General features: G+C 46.9%; 1 protein-coding gene across 2 annotated transcripts in view; it reads left to right on the forward strand.

Moving 5' to 3' along the window:
• The window catches only part of CECR2 (CECR2 histone acetyl-lysine reader), a 95000-nt gene that overhangs the window by 64508 nt on the left and 8372 nt on the right, over positions 1 to 22120 (forward strand). The window contains exons 3-13 of one of the 2 annotated variants that reach the window (XM_074871715.1): positions 5984 to 6167; positions 6928 to 7067; positions 7594 to 7698; positions 8348 to 8397; positions 10729 to 10898; positions 11648 to 11725; positions 16496 to 16652; positions 20440 to 20569; positions 20858 to 20895; positions 21000 to 21091; positions 21367 to 21493. In XM_074871715.1, coding sequence (XP_074727816.1) covers positions 5984 to 6167; positions 6928 to 7067; positions 7594 to 7698; positions 8348 to 8397; positions 10729 to 10898; positions 11648 to 11725; positions 16496 to 16652; positions 20440 to 20569; positions 20858 to 20895; positions 21000 to 21091; positions 21367 to 21493 — 1271 coding nt within the window. The remainder of the gene's footprint in view (positions 1 to 5983; positions 6168 to 6927; positions 7068 to 7593; positions 7699 to 8347; positions 8398 to 10728; positions 10899 to 11647; positions 11726 to 16495; positions 16653 to 20439; positions 20570 to 20857; positions 20896 to 20999; positions 21092 to 21366; positions 21494 to 22120) is intronic. The other variant, XM_074871716.1, reaches the window with a different exon arrangement.

Genomic DNA, 22120 nt, shown 5'->3' on the forward strand with positions numbered 1-22120 from the left:
GAATTAGATGCCCAAGAAGTCTTTTTTCACTTATTATTGAGAACCTTGTAAAAGCAATGCTTGTGCTTGGTGGCTGGGGGAATCCAAGTCTTTTTCAGCTTTTAAAGCTTCTACTAGACAGAAGTATCACCTCTATTATTTTTCTTACTGGCCAACTCTATAAAAGGTACTACAGTAATTATATTCCTGTTTAAATAATCTTTGAGGGGAAGACTGAGCTCTCCCAGTCTGGTTTTCCATGTTCCTCCCACGAACTACTCTTGGGTAGGAGGTGGAGGAGGTCTATTGTTGTTCCTGCTCTCTGTCATCCTCTGGTTTTGTCAGGGTTCTTGGTTTTAATCTCAAGTACAGAACAATATAATGTCTGGGATTAGACATAGGTCAGGCTTGCCATTTTCCTAGCAGTTTTAGCTCAAGAGCATTCCAGTATTTACTCTTCTGTTGCATTTTGTAAATTAAATGAAACGAGAGACTTAAAACACTGTCAATGTGATAGATATTCTAGCTAGTGCGTCCAGGCAATTATTTGGCATCTGAACTTTCAGAAGGCTTATCTGTGTGTGCCAGCAGTATCTGAGCATCCTTGAGAGATTTTTGTCTCCAATATTTGCAATGGCTTGCCCTAATGTTTCTTTTAATCCAATTTTTACTCCCATAGAGTTGGGGGTTTTGTGGGGGTTTTTTTAGGGGTTTTTTTGAGGGGACTGGGGCGGGGGCGGGGCTTGTAACAAAATTGGCAGCAATAGACCAGATAGGGAAGTGTGCTGTGACAGCAATTCCACACTCAGGCTATGGCACCCTGCCTGCGGGAAGTGCAGATTGACACAGGGACTCTCTTACTGAGTCAGTGTTTGTTTTTGCTTTTGTTTTTTTGGCTTGATTTTGTTTACAGTTTCCCAGCCAAGATTTGATTTACTTTGGAGACTTTAAAACTAAAAGCACAAGTGGCTTTGCCTCCTCCAGGCACGAGGATAAAAAAAAAAGGGTGTGTGTCTACATGTAATTCCAGCCCCAATGATGCTGGGTTCGCTCAGAAGGCATTTCACATTGAGTTTTCCCTACAGAGTCCCTGTGGGGCTGGGGTCTCTGGGTGCACCTGTCCCCTTCCACGCGTGTTCACCAGAAGCTCGGACCAAATTTTTCCATCTATCCTGTCAACCCTGTGGAATTTTCACCCTCTCTTCCAGAGGTCTCGAAAGGAGCCCCTCCAGGAAGCCGGGCACAGTGATGAGCAGTGGGATGGGGGCTCGCTGGCCAAGCTTCTATTTCCGACAGCAGTGTGGCTCTGTGCATTAAAACCCTGGGCGATGGGAAGGATGCCTCTTCTGCGAGCAGGGGAAGCCACCGCGGAGGCAGACTGCTGATTGGGATCGCCAGGCGGGGGGAGGAGTCCTCAGCTCCCCTCTCCTGGAGCACAGAGAAACCTCCCTCTTTGGGAGGCAGCCGGGCAGCAGATGGCCGGGCTGCGGCGCTGAGTTCTCAGGGGGTGTATCATTTCTCTGACTGTTCTGGACGTTGATACCCGTGTTGGAGTGGAGCCCCTCCTTTGACTTGCTCCCATCTTCTTTATGCCCTGATTTTTTTGCAGCTGCTACTTAAGATCACAGGCAACTTGAGCTGCAACCTCGCTGGTACTCTTGTGGATTGTCTGTTGTTATTCCTTCCCTTAACACTGATGTGCTAGGTCGTGTCCTTCCCTGTGCCCCAGATTTCCTTTTATGTAGAGGTCCACAACTTATGATTAAAACTTTCAACCACAGGTACAATTCAGCTTTGACCTCCCTTCTAATCATTGCAAAAAAAGTTAGGGACCTCTGACAACAACCCTGTGGTTTCAGAGCACAGCCAGGACAAGGCTATGAATTGCACTGGGCTCACTAGAAATGTATCCACAGATACACAGGTACTATTCCACCACTTCCCTGCTACAGCTATCCAAATTGCTTTGCACATGGGATGGCAACTGCAAAATAAGGAATATTGTGACACGTGAGGGAAACTTTGTCTCAGTTTTCTGAAATATTAATGGTGCTAGTGAAGTTGGGATGGGGAGAAAGACGGTGGGAATGATGAAGTTTTACAGCTACAGAGCACTCTAAGGTAACTTTTCTGACCTCTTGTAGGTGATTTCTGTAATACTTTGGTTAATGAGCTGTATGTAAGATGCTTGTGCTGTATGGCAGGGGAAGATAGAAGTGGTTGAGATAGGGTGACAGTTGTGGCCCATGGTCTGACACTTTTTTATAAATTGTTTCTAATACCCCCAATTTAGTTTCAGGAGAGAGTTGATTTTTGTTTGGGTATGTGCCCTGAGACACAATGTACCAATTGATCCTCCTTGGGAATACTCCCATTTGTAGAGAAAGGACATTGTTGACTTAACATTGCCTCCATTGGTTGAGTGTTTTCACAAGTCCCAGTGATGCTGAGAACCTCAGGAGAAGAGATACATCTGTGTCCTCAGATTGGTGATCTCCTTTCTGCCTTCCCACCTACAGAAGGGTTTTCAGAGGTTCTCAATTGCAGCAGAGACTCTGTAGGACTTACCATACCTGCAGGTGTACCACTGTCCTATTAGTGAGATTGAAAAAAAGGGTATTTGACAGACTGCATCCAGGTCATTCCGCTCCTGAACCCTGTCTGTCTGATTCTTGGTTTTGAATTTTATGGATAATGCTAAACAGTTAGTCCTGTGCATTTCTGCTTTGCGCAAGGGAAAACCCTAAGGACAGGGTTCTCGCAGACTACTGTGCTCCCTGCAGATTTTCTTCTCCAAACCAAGGGCGCTGTTTCAGAAACCTTTTTCAAAGGGAAATTTACTAAGTGACAGGCTAAGTGAGACTAACCGTAGGTGTGGCAGACAGGTTGAAGACGAGCACCCCACATTTGTCTGGAAAAAAGAGGCCAGCCCCCATGAAAAGGGAAAATATAAATTGGGTAAGATTGAGAGTGATTTGGAATGCCTTGAGACATCTGGTTCCCATCTCTGGTTCTCATTTCTATCCTTATTCAAAGCGACAAATGCACAGTAGCTGTCTTTGAAAATTGATGGGGGTAGGAACTCAAAGTACTCTTGAGAACAGAGCTTGTAATGTATTGAACATTGGGTGGATGGCGGAAATTTCTAGTGTTAGCCACTTACGTGAAAGTCAAACTCAAACCAAATTGGTTAAGTCAACAGGCCCAGTCCCCAGGGGAAATGAGGGTTACATAGGCAAAGATTTCACATGATGTTCTGGAATTGAGGGACTTCCTGGATCAGTTTTCTTTGAGAGCAGCCAGAATGGTAGAGCAAGATAAGTGAACTCATGCAAGTGGTAAAAGTATCTGTCTGATCCATGCCTTTCCTTTTTTTTTTCTGGTAGAAAAACATCTAGCCAGAAAAACAGGAGCAGGTAAAAACCCTGTTACTTTTGTTGCTTCTTCCTGGAATCCCATGTCACTCACCAGTTTTTCAGGATCCTAGGGAAACTGTTTTTTCAGTCAATCTTACTGGAAAAAGCCAGAGCCTTTCTGTCAGATCTGATTAAATAATCTCCTGCCTTGAGCTCTGACGGAGTTGAACAACTGAACTTGAGGGGCTGAAACTTGGATGCTCTTTGAGAGCTTACAGTCATTCACCTTCTGCGATAGACTAAGCATCCGAATATAGGTGTTGCTTTCCTGCTTTCAGGAAAAGATGTTTTCATCACTATTTCTGTTCTGAAAGCTAGTTACATCTGTCTTTTTTTTGTTTTAATCCAATGGTTTCAGTGAGTATCTTAACATTTAAACTGTGTGACCAAATAACACTCTTAAAGATAAAAAGTCTGTAAAGAGAATCTAGTCTCACACTTCTTGCCAAGTTGAAGTCCTTGCTGGAAGTTGGCTTGGGTCTTGAGGTATATGAGGAGACACAGTGGGAATGCACAGCTTCTTCAGGGAGGTGTACTGTGTGCTGCATATTTCATTTTAAGAAAAGATAGTTGCTGTGTCTAAAAGATAGTTGCTGTATCTACTAGAATTAGTACTTGAGGCAGCACAGAAATTATTTCATAAAACAATCTTTTGTTGACTAAACTTTGGCAGTGTAGGGGACTGTTTCAAGTTGCATTTGTTTGATTGCTAATATAGTGTGGCAAAACAATGATGCTTGGAAATACCAATGCTTTGCTTGTGTCATGCAGAAGAGAGCAAACTCCAGGCTGCAGGAGGCACTAGTTCCAGGTACCTGCAAGCATCTGTTGTTAAATACAGCCGGAGAGATGGTAACACTCATCCGGTGCGAGGAGATACCTCTGGGAAGGTCAGCTTGCATTTGACGTCAGAAGGAAACAGTCTGGTGGGGATTGATCTGCAGGGCGGTAGCATCAACTTCTCTCCACTCGAGGAGAAAGGGGAACGCTGCCAGGTGGACATGGCTTAAGGAATCATGTGGCATCTGTTCCTTCGTTCTTGCAGTCACTGTCCAGTCATGGTCCTTGCAAAGATGTCCAGTCTTTACCAAACACATGAAGCCCCCTGTCTAATATCTAACTTCTTGTTGACTTTTAATGATCTTTCTTCAGTTGGATTGTGCTCTTCTATCTCTTTGTTAAAAAATAATAGCTTTTGTAGTAGTTAGCAATTTCTCAGGCAAATGCAATTCTGTAGTGCTGGCATGGTTCCATTAATCATATAGAGTAATCCGTTTGTGCCAAAAACCTATCAAGTTGAGCTGCCTTTTTGAGAGCTGGTGGGAATGTGTACCCAGTGGTGTTCTTGCTGGCATATGGACTTACCGTGTGTGCAAGAATGACTGGGGCATGGGGGGGTCCCCCTTTGCTGTGCTCAGGGTACAAAACTCAAGCAGGCTGAGAAAGCCTGGCAAGTCTCAGGACTCCAAGTGAAATATATATATTTAAGGACACACAGCCTCACTAACCCCTTTACATTCCCTGCTCTGAAATTTTCATCAGTCTGAATAAGGACTTAAGTCTCATTAAAATATAGACAGGAGTTCTTTTAGCCTTAAGCTCCATCAGCAGTCTAATGTGTGTCAGATGGGGACATTTACCCTCAATGCCAGATGAGGGTAAGAAATGCGTGTTTCCTTGGGTTATGTGATGAACTGCTGGGAATGAAAGGGGGACTTAGTGTGGCCCAGCTAGAAAATGAGAAAGATTGTTCTAGTAGCAGTGTTTATGAAGAGCTTGAGTGTTCAGCTTGATCATCTGGGAGACTAGAGAGGAGAGAGTCCTCTGGGCTGAACCCTGTTTGGGAGGTACACTCATGTTGGGAATGAGCCTCGCTGTGTGGCAGGGTCCAAGCCACATGCGTTAACTGGGCTGTGCAGATGTCCTGCCAGAGCCACTGGTTGGAGGAACAGGCAGAAAGCGACAGCACCTTTGGGGATGGAGGAGAGGAGAACAGGGGCCACAACAGGAGTGTGGGAAGCATACAGCAGCAAAGTGGGGAGGAGACAATCAGCTATGGAAAGTTTCAAGGCACTGAACCGGGACATGGAAAATACTTAAGAGGCAGAGAGAGGAACAGGGCTTGACAATGGCAGATGTGAGGAGCAAATGGAAAGCTGAAGAAGAGGGTCTCCACATGAAACAGGGAGAGGTGGAAGAGGATCAGACTCGTTGGCTTCCTTGCATCCTATTTTAGTAAAGGGTTGATGTTGGTGCTAGCACGAGGCACTGCCCATTGGGATAGAAAGGGGATGAGGCTGAGTTGGCATCATATATAGCTTGTTCTTTCCACTTGGATAGAAATAACAGTAATGCAGAGTCCTGTAAGCTGTTTGTGTATAATGTGAAATCCCATGGTGTTGCAACAAGCTTGCTGTGTTTTGGGAACCTGAGTTACAGAGCTGCACGTAACTGTAGCTGTCATGGGGCATGGTTTTCCTTCAAGTGTTAGCTGTCTCTGTTGTGTTTGTTCTAGTTGCTTGGTTGCACCAGGTGTTTTTGGCATGGTGAACTACAGTGAGTGTGTGGGACTTTGTTTCCTTGGTTAGATCCCAGACATTTCACAGCTACCTGGAGGATATCATCAACTACCGCTGGGAGCTGGAGGAAGGGAAACCCAACCCCTTGCGGGAGTCCACCTTCCAGGAGCTACCCCTGCGCACCCGAGTGGAGATCCTGCACCGCCTCTGTGACTACCGCCTCGATGCGGATGATGTCTTCGACCTCCTCAAGGTGCTTTGGGCAGCAGGGAAGGGGGAAACGGTGTGGCTGTAGGAGCTGGGCCAGATCTGTGAATCTTCCTGGGAAGAGAAGGGTTGATGCTATTAATTGTATTTTAAGGCCCGGTAATCAGTGGTGGTGCAGTGGGTCGGAAGTTCCCCATCTCCTCCCCTGCCTTGCAGAGGACACAAGGCAAGCGCTCAGAACGGCTCATGGGGCCCTTGTCCTGCACAGATGTATTCGTAGCACGAGAGTTGCTAAGTAAATTTGCTTCATTGGCTACTCTTCCTGCGAAGAGTGAATTTGGAGATGCTCCAACAGTAATGGCAGGGCTGTGAGAGCTGAGACTGCCTTGCTGAAGGATGGTGTGAGATGAAAGGATGGGGCTGAAGTGTATTGGGGAAGCTGGGGGGGAAGGGTGTTGGTGGGAAGGGGGGAGGGAGCTTCTCAGGGCTGTGCGTGACTGTCGCCAGCACTAATTAGACCTTCCCTGTCAGGAGCACCAGAGATGAAATGTTAAAACGAGAGAGGCCATTCAAATTAGAGATGCCAATCTAAATCCCTCCCTGGACAGAGAGCGAATGTTGCCTTCCCCCTGGAGTAACATTTTCCCAGCTCGGCCGGAGGAGCAGCTGTACTGCTGCTGTGGCATGGTGGGAGGGGAGGAGAGAGGGAGGGAGGTGTTTGCAGAGGGGTGTCATCATGTTTTGTGTGACAATGTGGCCGCTTTTCAACTTGTCACCGTCTGGCGGGGGGCTCCCGGTGGGCGCAGGGCTTGGACGCCGACAGCCTCCGCGTGGAGCCGCTGGGTGAGGACAGCAGCGGTGCCCTGTACTGGTACTTCTATGGCACGCGGATGTACAAGGAGGACCCGGTGCAGGGGAAGACCAACGGAGAGCTGGCTTCAGACAGGTAACAGCCCCCACACGTCCCCCCTCCCTGTGTCTGGGTGCAGGGGGCGAGGCGGGGGACAGCACAGCCAGCCTGGCTGGAGGGGACTCCGCCTGACTGCTGTTGTGTCGGGGGGCGGTGGGGGGGGAGCGTGCGGCAGCGCAGGGGGGGCCTGGGAGAGGGCTGTGGCGATGCGGGGCGAGACTGGAGTTGCCAAGCAGACTGCGAGTTGCCCTGTGTTGCACATTGTGTCGGAGCCAGCCTGCAGCCTTTGTGGCACCAGGAGAGCCTGCTGCGGGAGCGATGCTGCCTGCCCCACCACATTCCTCCCCGTCTGCCCTGCACCGTGCCGGCGGCTCCCAGATCAGGCTCCCAGCCAGTGGGAATCCCTCCTCTCCTCCCCTCTCCATCCCCTTGCTGCTCTGCTTTAATCCCTCCTTTGGTTGGGTTCCTAGCAGCTGTTCTGATTTCCCTGCTCTTCTCCCATCCTGCCAGCCGTAGTTCCCTTGCTCAGCAGATATTTCATGGTGGTTTTGCTTTTTCACAGGGGATGCGGGGGGCAGACAAACACCCCAAACGCTCCTGGAAAAACAGGCAAGAGACGAGGGCGACCCCCAAAGCGGAAAAAACTACTGGAGGAAAATCTGCTGAGGTATGGAAAGGTTGTTCCTGCAATAGACGTAAAATGCATGTGTTCCCAGGGGGAAGTATAATGTACTTCTGGGGTTCCCCCAATAAGTATGTATATACCATGCAGCCATAATTTCAATGCATCTCTGAAGTGAAGCAAGCTCAGACTTGGTGGATGCTTTGATCACTCTCCAAAGAAAATTCTGACTGAGCTGGAAGCCAAACTTGGTGAAACAGTAGATATCACTCTTCCAACCACCTCACTTCGGATGCAGTTCCTCCATGCAATGCTAGGGGATACGCTCCTGATAAAGAGTACTTTCACTGTGTAGCAGTTGAAGTCAAAAAATCCTGGCCACTTGAGTCAGTATAGATTTTGGGATGCTTCCTATAAAAATTGAAATACTGTCCTTGTGCTTCCTATAAGAATTGAAATACTGTCCTTGTGAAACTCCAGCCTGCACCCTTCACTTATCAAAATTTTATGAAGCTATGATAAATATCTATGTGAAAATATCTATCAAATGTGTGTTCTGCACGGTGGTTTTTTTCATGGTTTTGCTGTGCATTGAACAATTGCTGCTTCCCCTATTCTTCTCAGAAGCAGCTGCATTTCAGTGATGTGAGGTAATGTATTTATTGTATCACTCCTTCTCTTTCTTTTTTGGTAGGGAGAAGGCAGAAGAGAACTTGCTAATCCGCGAGACTCAGATAAGAAATGGTAAAGAGATTTTGTGGGGTCAGGTTTGATACAATCAGCTAACATGGCTCTTAAATTATCAAAGCCCAGCAAGATGCCTTTCTCAGGAAAGGGAGAGTCTTCCTGCTGGTGGTTGGGGCCGAGTTGGGAAGGAGGGGTCGGCGTTACAGGCTGCCTTTCAGCTGGGAGCCTGAGCACCTGCAGGCTTCCTATCTTATCGTGGATTAGTTTGAGATGAAGAAACCTAAGGTATTGGGTTACTCTAGGCCTTGGGGGCCCACCTACTTACTAAAGTTGATGGAAATGGGCTGTGAATGGCCCTTACTCCTCAGGGAATGAGGTGACCACAGTTCCCTGTTTGTAGTGGGTGCATTTTTTCAGACTGGGAAGAGAGTGGGGTCAGTGATGCCAAGATAGGGAAGGAAGAACCATTCTGATTCTCCTCGCCTCTCTTTCCCAGTGTCCATTAGGTGGCTGAGCTCGGTAAACAATGTCTTGGGGATACTCACCTAAGGGTTAACAAGGCAAACAGAAAAAGCAAGTTGGCAACATAAAGTATAAGTGAGTTCAAGGGGGCTGGGATTCATTTGTCATACATGTGGATCCATTGGCTTCCACATAACCCAGGGCTCAGCCTGCCTGTTGCCCCGTAATAAAAGGCAAGGGTGGCATTGTCTTTCCCATGCCTCCTTCCCTTTGCCCTTTGTCTTCAGATTTCCTGGTGGCTGCTCCGGAGCTGGGCAGCAGAGCCGAAGCAATGCACGTGAGGCACTGGGGGTCTTATCAGATCATTGTCTTCCAGCAAATTGTGTCACTTCAGCTGCAGAGTAATCTTTTGGTGGCACAAAGCAGTGCCTTAGTCCTGGTTGCTATTGAAATGAGTCACCCGTAGGCGGCTGGCAAGGGAAGGGGAAGCAGGGGTGCAGGCTCTGGGGGCAGCATGCAGGTAAGCTCCCCACTGCAGGTGGGCAGGGGACAACTTCACATAACCAGGGCAGCAGAAACCAGCACATGGTTGGTCCTTCACCATCTCAGTTGCCAGTCCCCAGTGTGTTAACTGGAGCTGAAGCCAAGGGTGGGTTAAGCTGTAGGCTGGCCTGTGACCTGGAGCTAGCACATGCTTGCTCTGTGCCACTGCTGTGGCACAGAGGTTTCTGACAGAGGGCAGGCAGGTGGCTGGAAGGAGGCTGCAACTTTTCAGTCTTCATGGGGCAACCTGATAGCTTGTGTGCCAGAGCCGCTGGCAGATCAGATCCGCAAAGGGCCCAGGGTCAGGTTCAGAGAGAAAAGGGCTCTTTTTTTTGCTTCTTTATATTTTTCATAGTTAATTTGCTTGAAAAAGCTGCGAGAAGCTGTGTGACATCTGCCAGTGGGGGTGGTGACCATTGCTTTCTTTACAGTAGAGCTGAGAACCCCTCAGCCTGAAGGGGTTTGAACTAATGTCTTCCCCCTCCCCAAAAATGAGCCACAATGTTTTTTGCTTGGAGAGCATCCCGGGGCAAAAGCATGCAAGTTGCAACCCATGAGGCTTCTCTGCTCTGTGTAAACATTTGTGAAGCAGGAACCACATTTTCCCTCTCCAAGTGGGTGTTCCAACCACCACGTGAGAGAGTCCTTCCTTCACAATTAATATTCAAATGTTTCACACAAGGCAGAACAGCTCAGAGTGTCTTGGTAGTTGGGACATGCCTCAGAGCAGTGGGAGATCTGCTTCAGATCCCACTCTGGATTGAGCAGGGATGGGATATGAACTTTTGGAACTTCCCCCTCATCTGGCAGCCCGATGAAGCCCATCCTTCACTTCCTCTTCTGTTCTTTCAAGTGCCTGCAAACAAAATGTTTCATTTGGGGAGAATGGGAGGTTTTATTCACCGCAGCAAAGGTTTTGCAGTGCTTAAAAAAAAGAAAAAAAAAAGCCTTATTTCAAATACATTAAATTTCAATGTTTTTATTCTGCTGCCAGACTAAGTCATACATTTGCATTACCCTATGTCCTGCTCTGGCTGACAGCCTCCATTACAAGAAACAAATTAAATCCTTTTGTCCGGTTCATCATAACTGGCTGGCTATAGGGATGTCACACTACCCATGTGTTGCAAAGTGCCACCATTACTTCTTCACCTGTATACTTCCTCTGTGTCTTGGCATCCCTTTCAGTGTCGCTAGAGAAGGTAGCAGTGCTTCTGGTGGATCAAGAGAGCTTTGGGTCTACAGCAAAGAGCATGTTTCTCTTTAACAGTGGCCATTGGCCATACCTTTTGCTCTTCCTGAGCCCTGAGGAGAGGAGAAGGGATAAAGAAAAGTTTTTAGTCATAACTGCTGTGGAGATAACATCCTTTCATGTTGTTGAAGGGTCCCAAGGGCCTGGCCGTGGGACATGGTGGCTGCTGTGTCAGACGGAAGAGGAGTGGAGGCAGGTCACAGAGAGCTTCAGAGAGAGAACTTCCCTTAGAGAGCGGCAGCTCTACAAACTCTTGAGTGAAGACTTCCTGCCGGAGATCTGCAATATGATTGCACAGAAGGTGAGGAGACATGACATCCTGTTTACCTCTCTTTGACCGCTTCCAAGAGCTTGGACATTAGCTGACTGAAGGAGAGCTAAATCCAAGCAGCTGTCACTCCGTCCTGCTCTCCCCCCGCCTCCAGCCTTCAAGTGTCGTGGATGCGGGGGCTGTTCAGCTTGTGTATGGGGAGAGAGACTCTCCCTCATGGAGTGGCAGGGCTAGAGTTGATACTTAAGGATCTGGTTCATGATTGCACGGCAGCGTAGGTAGGATGGCTGAAGGGGTTACTGTCTTCAGCCATGTTCGGTGTCCCTTTCCTGCTAGCAGGGAATCTCTGTCTGCTTTTGAACTGCTGCGATTTACAGCCTAGCTTTTCTATGCAAACTGCCTGTGATTCCACTTTTACTGCTGTTTCTCAGCTGGCTCTGCCGAAGGGGCAGTGGCTGCTATAGCTGTCCTAGCTAAGTCTGCTTGAGCTGGTATGTCAGAGCCCCGAAACTCCGAAGGGTATTGTCCATCAACTGAATGTTTTCAGATGAGACAGATTTGGAATGGGATCCTTCAGCTACATGGCTTTGTAAAATGGGTTCTGCAGTCAGCGTGATGTTCTTGGATTGAGTTCAGTTTGCTTGTTTTCTACCCTTGTAAAGCTAATAGGGATTTCATGGTCACTTCTAGCCCCCAGAGTTTCTCCTCCCAGTATCACCGATGTGCCCTAATTTCCTCCACTCTCTTTTTCCTTCCCTCAATTCTCAACCCTGTTTCAGGAGAAGCGTCTGCAGCGGACAGAGTTTTCTCCCAGGTGGATGTCTGACCATCAGCCCATCAAACCAATCAAGCAGGAGGTGAGGGGGGGTGCGAGGGGGAGGACGACTGAGGGAGGCAAGAGCAGATGCCTCCTGGGGGAAAAAATAAACCGCAGCATCGCTATTCAGTGGGAAGGAGTCGTTTGAAAGTGCTTGTGCTGAAAGAGAGATGGGTGGTAATGCCTGTCAAAGGCAGGCTGACACTCGGGGTTTCTATGGCGAGCAGGGAGGTGCTGCCCTCTGGATCGCAGAGGTAACTGGCCTTGCCTCAGACTCCGGTGCAGCTGCATATGGAAATCTGCGCTCAGTCTGGGGAATTCCACTTCAATGAAAGTGCTGGCACATTCGAGGCAGTTCAAAGAAAAGTTGAAGAAGGATGAGAGGGCTAGAAGAACCAGCTTACAAAGGGAAATGACAGAAATTCAGCCAAGGGGAAAACGTGAGGGTGCAAACACATGAGGGTGTAGATAGTGTGAAGGGAGAGAAGAATGACTGATGTAGTATGGAGCTGAGCTAGAAGGGGGTCAGCTGGAAATGGAAGTCACAATTTAGGCTTCTTAAAGAAATGCTTATCAAACTGCAGCCTTGTCGGCTGAAACGGCTCTTTCTGTGCCTCTTCACTCTCATCTCTCCACCCCATCAGCGCAACAGCGCTGCCGCTTGCGGGTCTGTGCAGTGAGCCAGGCCCAGGAAAATGGAGTTAAATATAACCTTTTTCTTTGGTCAGGGTTATTTTTAACAGATCAGCTTCCCAATCCAGTTCACCATGCAGCCCCCAGCAGTCATGCTGGCATGCTGGCACAGCCAGGGACATTGTATGGTGGAGATGGGAGGTCTTTGAACTGGCAACTGCTACCCAAAGCAATCGGTCAGGCAACATGGGATTAGCTTTGGAGGAAAAAATTGGCTTAATTCTGTCAGGCCATGGCATAATCTCTCACTGTAGATGTAATGAAAACGTAGTTACCCGGTGTTTTGTCAAACCCCAGGAAATTAAACTGCAGGGAATATTCCACGTGAGCCAGGGTCAGGGGTTCCCACAAAACAAAGGAGAAAATACAGTTCCCCACAATAAATATAATTACTTAGACCAGATAAATAAAAGGACGGAAGAACCTCTCATCATGCTGCAGATAAAAGCCTGCCGAGAGGAAAATAAGACCCCAGCGATGGTCAGTTTGGGGCCAGAATCACTCTCTGCAAAGCCCACCATGCAGGAAGCGCGGCGACACGTGTTTGTTCACAGGCAGCAGAAATCCCAGAGGAGGGAGGGGAGTGGGAAACACATGGAGCCTGAATGATGCTAATCAGTACCGCAGGTGCTCCAGGTCTGCGGCAGCAGAGGGCTGTTAATTGCTGCCTGTGGGCCAGTGAAATGTTTCTAGCAAGCAGGGGGCCCTCCCAGCACCCGCTGCGCCAGGGCACGGGGAGCCAGCCAGCACAAGGGTGGCAACGCTTGTGACCGTCATCCCTGCCGCAGGGGAGCCAGGGAAGGTGCCAGCATGTCTGATGGCTTGTTTGCCGAGGGAGGGGTGGGCAACAGGTGAGTCTGGGGGAGAAAACCTCAGCCCGGTGCAGGGGTGACCCCTTCCTCCCAACTCCACAAGCTGGATGCCACTTTGGTCCGAGATAGAACTGCTCCGTAGGCTCCTAATCCTGCGGGGGATTTCTCAACAGGTGGTTCAGATTAGCTCCTCATTAAAACACCGCCTGAGCAGCACCCTCATTAGGGAAGTGCTACGGAAACTGGAGCAGGGAAGGTTTGGAGGACGAGGGGCTGGGACGTGTGGCTGGAGGGGGTCAGGGCGCCTGGGGCACCCACACCTCCTGGCCTTCTGCTCCTGAAGTCTGTTACCCACTGTGTGGAGAGCAAAGCAAAAGACAGACGTTTGGCCCTTTCGGGGTCCTGGGGAAGGGGGACGGCAGCGATGTTGTGTCCTGGAGTGCTCTCTGGCGGAGGGAAGGAGGTGGTGATGCCATGGTCGCACATGCGAGGTGTGTTTTTTATCCTCCAACCGGGGAGGAAGCTGGAGAAACGTCCCTTTGCCACATCTTCAGCCAGGAAGGAAGTTTAACTTGTGTTGGGTTCTTGTTTTTATTGTTCCAATAGGCGTCTGCTTCCATCACATCAAGTAAGAGTTTACTTGTTCATAGTTGCTTAATTTTTTAACCCTGAGTTGAGCACACTCATCCCCAATGGGCTTAAATGTGACACGAGGCAGTAGGTCCATCTGAAAGTCAGGCTATTTCTGCATCTGAAGTGTATCAAAGAACTCATGCCAACACTGCTGCTGCCCTGCAAGCACTGCAGGGAGCAAGTACAGTTGTAGGTGTCTGCTGCAGTCCTTGGTGCTCACTACATTGCATTTGTGGTTTCTGCTTTTCCCTTTTCTTCTTTTCCTAGATCTGCTAGGATGACGTCCTCTCCTTTGCTTAAAATTGTGCTGTTGCTTTTTCAATGCTGTATTTGTGATGGGTTGCTCTGGAACGTGCTATGGATTCTGTGTCGTGCCATTAGAGTGTTGAATGCACCCTGGAGGCTTGGAGAGGTCCTGGTGCGAGCACTGTGGCTTGGATGTTGTGTTCATGTTTCCATAGGACATGAATGGTGGAAGCTGTATGGATCCAGGGAAAGGGAAGGTCTGACCTGTGCACCAACAGTTGAAGAAACTTGTTGGGCACACCAAGCTGGCATAGAGAACTTAGTGTCTGGCTGGAGAATCTAAAAGCTGATGGTCACATCCTCAATAAAATATCTTGGTCTACCAACTTCTGGTGGCTGGTTCCTGTTCACCTCTTTCTCTTCTAATTGCTGCAGAACCTGACTTTTTTGGTTCCTACTGCAATTTAAAGATTGATTAAGAAAGTTAGGGGAAAATTGTTTGAGAATGGTCAGGATCAGGCCTGGAAGGAAGTTGTTTGCAGTGTATGAGTAGAAAATTGGATGGTGGAGCAAATGGGAAAGGGATCTGAAAAGAATCAAAAGTGAAAATGTAGAACCCAGTTCTGTATGTTCTTGACCTCTTATACTTGGCATAGCAGTTTGTCCTGGGCATCCTGGTGTTTGGATATTGATCAGTTGGAGGAAAGGTCTGAGAGAGACAACATGGGAGTTTTGTGTAAGTGTCTGAGAAAGCCCATAAAGGCTGAAGTGTGGCTGAAGAATTTATGCTTGGCCAGAAGAGCGTAACTAGGAATAATTGGATGTAATGAGGCGATAAGAAATTAACTTTAGACTGAAAGTGAGGAGAAGCTGGCTAAGCTAAAGGCATGTGGACTCACAGAATGTTTTCCTTAGGAAGGCTGTAGAAGAGTGTAGTACTAATGCTTGGCAAAGATCTGAAAAGAAGATGGGCAGAGTTCCCTTGTGATGAGATTGTGCTGTGGACTTCACCTAAAAAGATCAGTACAGAATAGGTGTTTTTGCTGTCCAGTCTGTCCCTAGATGTAGGATATAGTCCTAATGTTGTCAAGAGTCCCATCACCCTCTCTTGGACACTTTTTCTGGCTGTTGGTGGTTGAAGTGTAATTCTCTTAATTTATTGTTGCTGCTGGAAACAAGGAGATAATACACAATGCTTGTCTACAGAGAGCTGCAGGGGGAGATTTTAGGGCACTGCTGTGTAGGGAAGGGGAGACAGAGGGGGAATGAATGTGCAGTGAAGCCAGACAGCATTTCTAGGTGCTTATCAAAACACCCCGAGGTTCCACTTCTAGGCAATGAAACAAGGACGAAATAGTAATCATGGTGCCAGATTTTTTTCTGGGATTAATAATGGGCCTGGAGATGTTGATGGTCTGAGCAGCAGCCGAGGGACCCCAGCTGATTGCTAATCCTCAGGAAATGCCTTCTGCCTAAGTGGTGGTTGCTGGTTATTCCCTGAAAATGAAGGTGAAGAAAACTATATGCACATTGTTCTTTTGCAGTTGATATTCCCTACTGATAAGGCACACATATCTTGCTCTTGCAGAAGTCAAAGAGGTGGGAGTGGCTGGTGGATGACCAATTAATTTGTCTTATCATTAAATCAAACTAATAAAGGTAATTCCGCACTGCCATATACATACCTCATACTTTATTGGAGAAACAGGAGCAGGCGATCCCTGGTCTGGGAAGTCTGCAGTCTAAGTAGGATCAAACACAGCCTTGCAGCCTGCTGGCAGTGGGGAGGTGGGGAAGTGGGGCAATAAAGAGCCAGGCGTCCTTGAATAAGAAAACTGGCTGGGGGACCCAGCAGGAAAACTATGCAAACAAACAAGCGAGAGCTAGTTCAGGGGAAATAAACACACAGAAATATGACAGGCCTTATTCTGAACAGGAAAAGAAAACACTCCAAATGATACCTTGATGCAAGGCTGTACCAGTCTCTTTTCCTATCCTAAGTACTCTGTGTTTTATAGCAGAGCCAGGTTCGGCAGAGTAGTCCTTTCTACTCATGCTTGCAGCTCTGGACTCTGCTAACTGGAAGGGGTAGAGTTGTTTGTGTGGGTGTGTCAACAGCCCGAATCCTTCGCCCGGAAGGGAAATACGCATGGTGCATCCCTGGCAGAGTGGCAGCTTGTCTAACCCATTGCTTCTCCTTCCTTTGTCCCTGTCTCAGTAGGATTTCATTGCTTGACAAATAACTTTTCTTTACATGTTTCTTTTCATCCGAGAATTCATATGTACAAATCCTTTTTTTTCCCTGTTTTTTTTCCCCCAGCCGTTCATTGTAGGTATGCTTTAATACTTGCTCAAAGTAAACCTGCCTCTGCTCAGATCTCAATAAGCCAATGCATTACAGTTTTTGGTGCACCATTTTGTCACAGGTAAACCCAAACGTGCTAAGTTCGATGGAGAAGCAGAGGCGCAGAGAGGAAGAGGAGGAGCGCCAAATCCTTATAGCAGTGCAGAAGAGGGAGCAGGAACAGTTGCTAAAGGAGGAGAGGAAGAGAGAGATGGAGGAGAAGGTCAAAGCAGTGGAAGGTATGTGCAGCCAGCGTGAAACAGGGGTGGAAGCTTTCAAAGTCAAGATTGAGAGCTTGAATTAAGATCTGCCATTTGCATTCCTCCTCTGCCAGACCTGCTGATGGGAATATCTTTTCTTGCACTTACCTCAGATAAATTGGTCTGACTGTAGCTTCTTTTCCTTTGTCTCCCACAGTGTTGGTGACTGTTCTCTAGTGAACCCTTTAACTGTGTCATCTTCCTCAAATCATGCCTATTTTCTCCTTTGCCCAAGCTGTACTTTTTTTCCCTGCTATTCATGGTGTTCCTCAATTCTCTTCTGTCTCCCCACTTGCCGCCTTATGGATTTCCCTGTCTGCAGGATTAGCTGGCTTTGCTCTTGCTGAATAGCATTTGGTCCTTTTGGGCCAATACAGGACAAAAGAAGGATTTCCTTTGAGGAGAAAGGGAAGGGGACAACATGGGAGTAGCAAGAGTAGTATTTTTATATTGCTACTGGCCTTATCAACTGGAGAACTAAAGATGAGGGGACCAGGCTAAATAGAGCACCAGAGGTAGCAACTGCAGGTGTTGGTCTTGTTTTTTCATGGTTTTGAATTAAATGTTGATTTAAGCTGTTCTGCAAGAAACAGCCGTGTTGTGTTTAATACATCAGATCGAGGCACAGACAGCAGACATTCAGCCAGTACATGTAGGCACTGGTGTCTAAGAGCAGGCTTTATTTTGACCACCTTCTCTCTGTCAGCCTCCCTTATGGGGATTCTTTTCTCTGCTGCTTTTGCTGCAGTGACTGCCTGGGCTGTTGCAGTTCCAGGGAAAAGCTGAACATCTTCAGACAACTGTGGTGGTAATGTGTGGTAGTATCAGTATCATGAATCCTTAAGTGGATAAAGAATCAGAAAAGGAAAAAAGATTTAAGCTTATGCAAACCTTGTAAACTTTTTAAGATGAAACAGTCTGCTACCAGATGTTTGGTGGCAGACCAGATGTTATCTAAGAATAGTCTCTTTTACCTGCTTACCTTTCTAACCTTTAGAAAATCCAATTACTTGCTTGGCCTTCATATATTCCTGGTTGCCAGTCCTAGCTAATCCGGCACTTTAAACGGAAAATCATCCAGCTTCCATATCTGCCACAGGTACCTGTTTCACCTTGGCAAATTGCATATTCTTTAATTCTCCATCTGTATAGACAAAATTAATCTTGAAGTTCCACAAGAGCTGCAAAGATAAATGAACCTGTACAAAGGTCTTGTTTTGGTATAAGCCATGTCTTCCGGGTAAATGCAATCACTACATTGTCTCATGCAAAGGCACCAGAGCTACTCAAAGAAACTGGCATGGGATTGGGCAGTAAACAGTTTTTAAGCCAATTTAGCATGCATTCATGATTAGCTTGTCAGAGATGCATTTATTTTGGTTTGTACAGTTTCTTTAAGTTTGGTTTAAACTTGTCCCTGGTCATTTAGGCTAAATCAGGAGAAGTGTCCTTTTAAGCTGGTGCAAAAGCTGTTTGGAAAGGTTATTTAAATGGCTGACCAGTTAAATCACTGCAGTGTTTTTCATCCCTAGAAACGGCATCTATCCAGGTAAAAGCTTGGCTTCTCAACCATCTTTCCTTATTGCCAAGCACGCTCTCCATTAGCATTTACTTTCATGTTCTTATGATGAACAGAATGTGATTTTAAAATGAAGTAATTTGTTTTGGTGGTTCAGACATGTTAAAACTGGACATCTGTCCACAGAGATTTTAGGGTAACAAAGATTTTCTTGTATTTTTCAGTCTGTTTGGGATTTAACATTCATTTTGTAAGGTCTTCTGTAGAGGAGTGATGTGAAACACAGGGTGAAATATCTATCTGATGAAATTCATCAGCACTTCACCTGTTTCTTGCTTTTGGACTGTATGCCTGTTTTCAGATCACATTGCTGTTTCCAGTCTGGGATTTCACTTCCCCCCACTCCAGTGCACGCCCCAGGTAGCAAGCCTCCTGCTGGGCCCATCTGTACTTTCCTGAATTTATGAGTTAAAGCAGCTTTCTAGATTTCTACCACAACAGCAGGTTAGAGTTTCCCAGTTCTCTTCCCAGATGCTGCTCAACATTATCTCTCACACATACAACTTTCTAGCTGTTTGAAGTACTTTTCAGGCCATTGGTTAGCTTTTGAAAGCTGCTAGGTAGGACTCAACCCAGGCCAAAAGCATGACAACAAGCTCTGCCAGTGATCTTTAACGTGCTAGATTAATCACTGGCTGTGGTAGAGGGACCTGCCATTAATCCTGACTGAGCCCTAGTCTGGTACCAGGGTAGCACACCCTGATTCCTCGGTTTACCAGATAAGATCCTTGGCAGGCCTCGATGGATTTCTAAAATCTACATCACCTTACTTCTTGGCTGCTATTGCCGTGAGATTTTCCTTGCTGCCCAAATCATTGCCTTATGTTTTTCTCAGCTTTCTCACTTTAGGCATCCATTACAATGTCATCTAAGTGATGCTAATTTTATGGAATAAGCGTGAAGTACTGAGCTGAGCTTGGACAGACTCAGATAATCTCTGTTAACTGCAATTTGATGTTGGACTTATCATCATTAAATGTTATAATAGATGCTGTTACATTCTGTAGGACATCTTAGATACAAGTCCTGTCCCAACTTCAGTGCTACCCAGAGTCTTCTAACAGGAAATTTGAACTTTCTTTTACCAGCCTTTGACATGTCTGGCCGTGAACCTCCTTGGATATACCCACCTTCTAGCTATTCCAGCTTTTCTTGTGCCCTCAACCCTGATTGGTTTTGACTGAGAGTAAGACAGTAAATTAATACTCTTCCACCAGAGCTGGTGCTTCTTGAGTCTTTGGCATTTTCCAAAGATGGAGCCTCTGCTAGAGGGTATTAGCCAAGTGTGCCCCATCTTTGTTTCACTCTGGGTGTTCCCTGATGTGGCATGTTTTCTGGGGCCTTACTCCTATGACATCTCTTATTGAACATTACTTTCACAGAATTCTGCTCCTACAGAAAGCTGGTACAACCGCAGGTGTTTAGCAAGTCAAATGAATTCAGATTTCCTATAAGAAAAAGGAAATGAGGTTCATAAGAGCCCATAAACTTTCTATTATGAAGCAATCTGTTAGCCAGCTGTCTGGTTGCAAACCACAGGTTATATTACCAGCGTTGCTTCTTCCTGTCTCTCACCTCTTAAACCAAAGCTGTCCCAGTGGCCCTCCTGTGTGGCAGCTTGCTCGCTCTGGCTGCTAGCCATGAAGGCCTACCTGAGCAATCTTCCCAAAGCTAGCCATGGTGGTGGAGGATATTAATGACCCCAGTTACTCATCACCACCCAGCTGGTAGAACTTCACCCTTCCCTTGGCACTGCTCTTCATCCACTTCAGTGCAAAACCAGATGCCTTGAATTCACCTGGCTGAGGTGTGAAGCATCTGAAGGATGGTAACTTAACAAGCCAGCTCCTTCCATAGTGCTGATCTATGACTAGGTCTGTCCACTGAACTTCTCTTTGCACCACACCATGGTCAGGAATTTGTCTGGAAGCTGGCTAGGGGAGCATCTGTATCACAGTAATGCTTCAAAATCAATGATTGTAAAGTCAAGGGAAAATGAAGAAGCATGTTGATGGTGCACTGTAATCTCACCTCCTCTGCTTCTATGCTGTTGCTGCTTTTACTGAAAGAAAAAGGTTTCACTGGAGTTCTTAAGAGCTGCAGGAGCTGCCTTCATTTTCTCTGCAAGATGTTGTTGACAAGGTTGTTGCTGAATGGTTTTTCACCTCTCCCTCCTCCCCACTGCAGAACGGGCCAGGAGGAGGAAGCTTCGCGAAGAGCGGGCCTGGCTGCTGGCACAGGGGAAGGAGCTCCCCCCTGAGCTTTCCCACTTGGATCCCAGTTCCCCTACCAGGGAAGAGCGAAGGACCAAGGATCTGTGAGTATGCAGCTGGGCATGCAGCACACGAGTGCATTGAAGTAGTGAATACAGGAAGGAGAGGAGTGTGATCATTCACAGGAATGAGGAGGCAGACATGAGGATGGAGAACAGTGAGCAGTAAGCTGAGAAACATCTGAATTTGGTCCAGGCTAGAGGGGTGTTTGTGATGAGGCCTATCTGTCAGCATTATGGCACTGTGCATGGGGGTGGAAGGGAAGATGAAATACAAGAGCCTGTCTTATATGTCCTCAGTCAGCACATTCACTGTTGTATTTTTCGTTACAGCTTTGAACTGGATGATGAGTTCACAGCCATGTACAAAGGTTAGTCCTGTCCCAGCTTTCCCCTTTGCATGACTTTCTCAAAGTGAAATCCTCCCCTGGGTGTATGTGTGTGTAACTGTTCACCTTTCTTTTGTTACTGCCAGTTCTAGATGTGGTAAAGGCTCACAAGGACTCTTGGCCCTTCTTGGAGCCTGTTGATGAATCATACGCTCCCAACTACTACCAGATTATTAAGGTATGGAAAGTGGTCCAGCCATCTTGACTGATGCACTTTGTTGACTGGGATGCAGTTTTTTGGAAGTGTTTTGAAGTTTTGTGGGCTGTATTACCCTTGCAGTCAAACTGCATGACTCCAGTAGGCCCTTCTAGCGTTACAAGTCAAGGAAATCGAAGATGAGAGGCTGCCTCTCAGGAGAGCAGCCTCCACTCCCCATCCCCAATCTGTGAGGAAGCTAGCTATGCAACTCTGTAAGCTTGCTGTAACTGAAGGGAAGTTTTGTTGCGTTTCAGGCGCCCATGGACATCTCTAGCATGGAGAAGAAGTTGAATGGAGGTCAGTACTGTACCAAGGAAGAATTTGTGGGCGATATGAAGACCATGTTCAGGAACTGTCTTAAGTACAATGGTGAAGGCAGTGGTAAGAGCAGTGAGATGCTAAGTTCTTCTATTTGCAGTGCTCAGTCAAAACAATGATCTCTTCCTACTCACCAGTACTTGATTTGTGCTTCTTTTCTTTCAGGGTATTTTTGGTAGACCAGGTGAAAGAGTAGGAGCTCCTGAGTAATAAGGCCTGGGGTTTTAGCAAGGTTTTTAGAACAATTTGGTCGTGTTGAATTGGGACATGACATACTAAGGGACTCTCATGTTGGTAGGTGGTGAAGGCAGAACATAAAAAAAGAAGAAAGTCTGTTTCTTTCTGAGCTCATTCGTTCATGTGCTTGTGTGTTTCCATGTGCCCCTTTTTTTTTTTTTTATAATATCTAACACAGACTTTGAAAAGCATTGGAGTCTGGTTAGCTCACACTGTTTGTTGAGTACCACAGAAAAGTGAGAAATGAACTAGGCTTTTGTAGTCCTCTGGATGGAAAATGTAGTTTTTGGGTTCCTTGGCCATTGAATGAACAACATGCATCTACAAATGGGAAACTGGGTTTAATTGCCATGCCAATTAAAGTTCTACACGTTGCTTAGGTAAGAAATCTGTTCCCATGTGCTGGGTCATCACTGAACCAGCACCACCTTGAAAGGGAAAATAGAGCTACCC

The sequence above is a fragment of the Strix uralensis genome, chromosome 5 (assembly GCF_047716275.1).
Source record: "Strix uralensis isolate ZFMK-TIS-50842 chromosome 5, bStrUra1, whole genome shotgun sequence".
In the NCBI taxonomy this organism is placed as follows: domain Eukaryota; kingdom Metazoa; phylum Chordata; class Aves; order Strigiformes; family Strigidae; genus Strix; species Strix uralensis.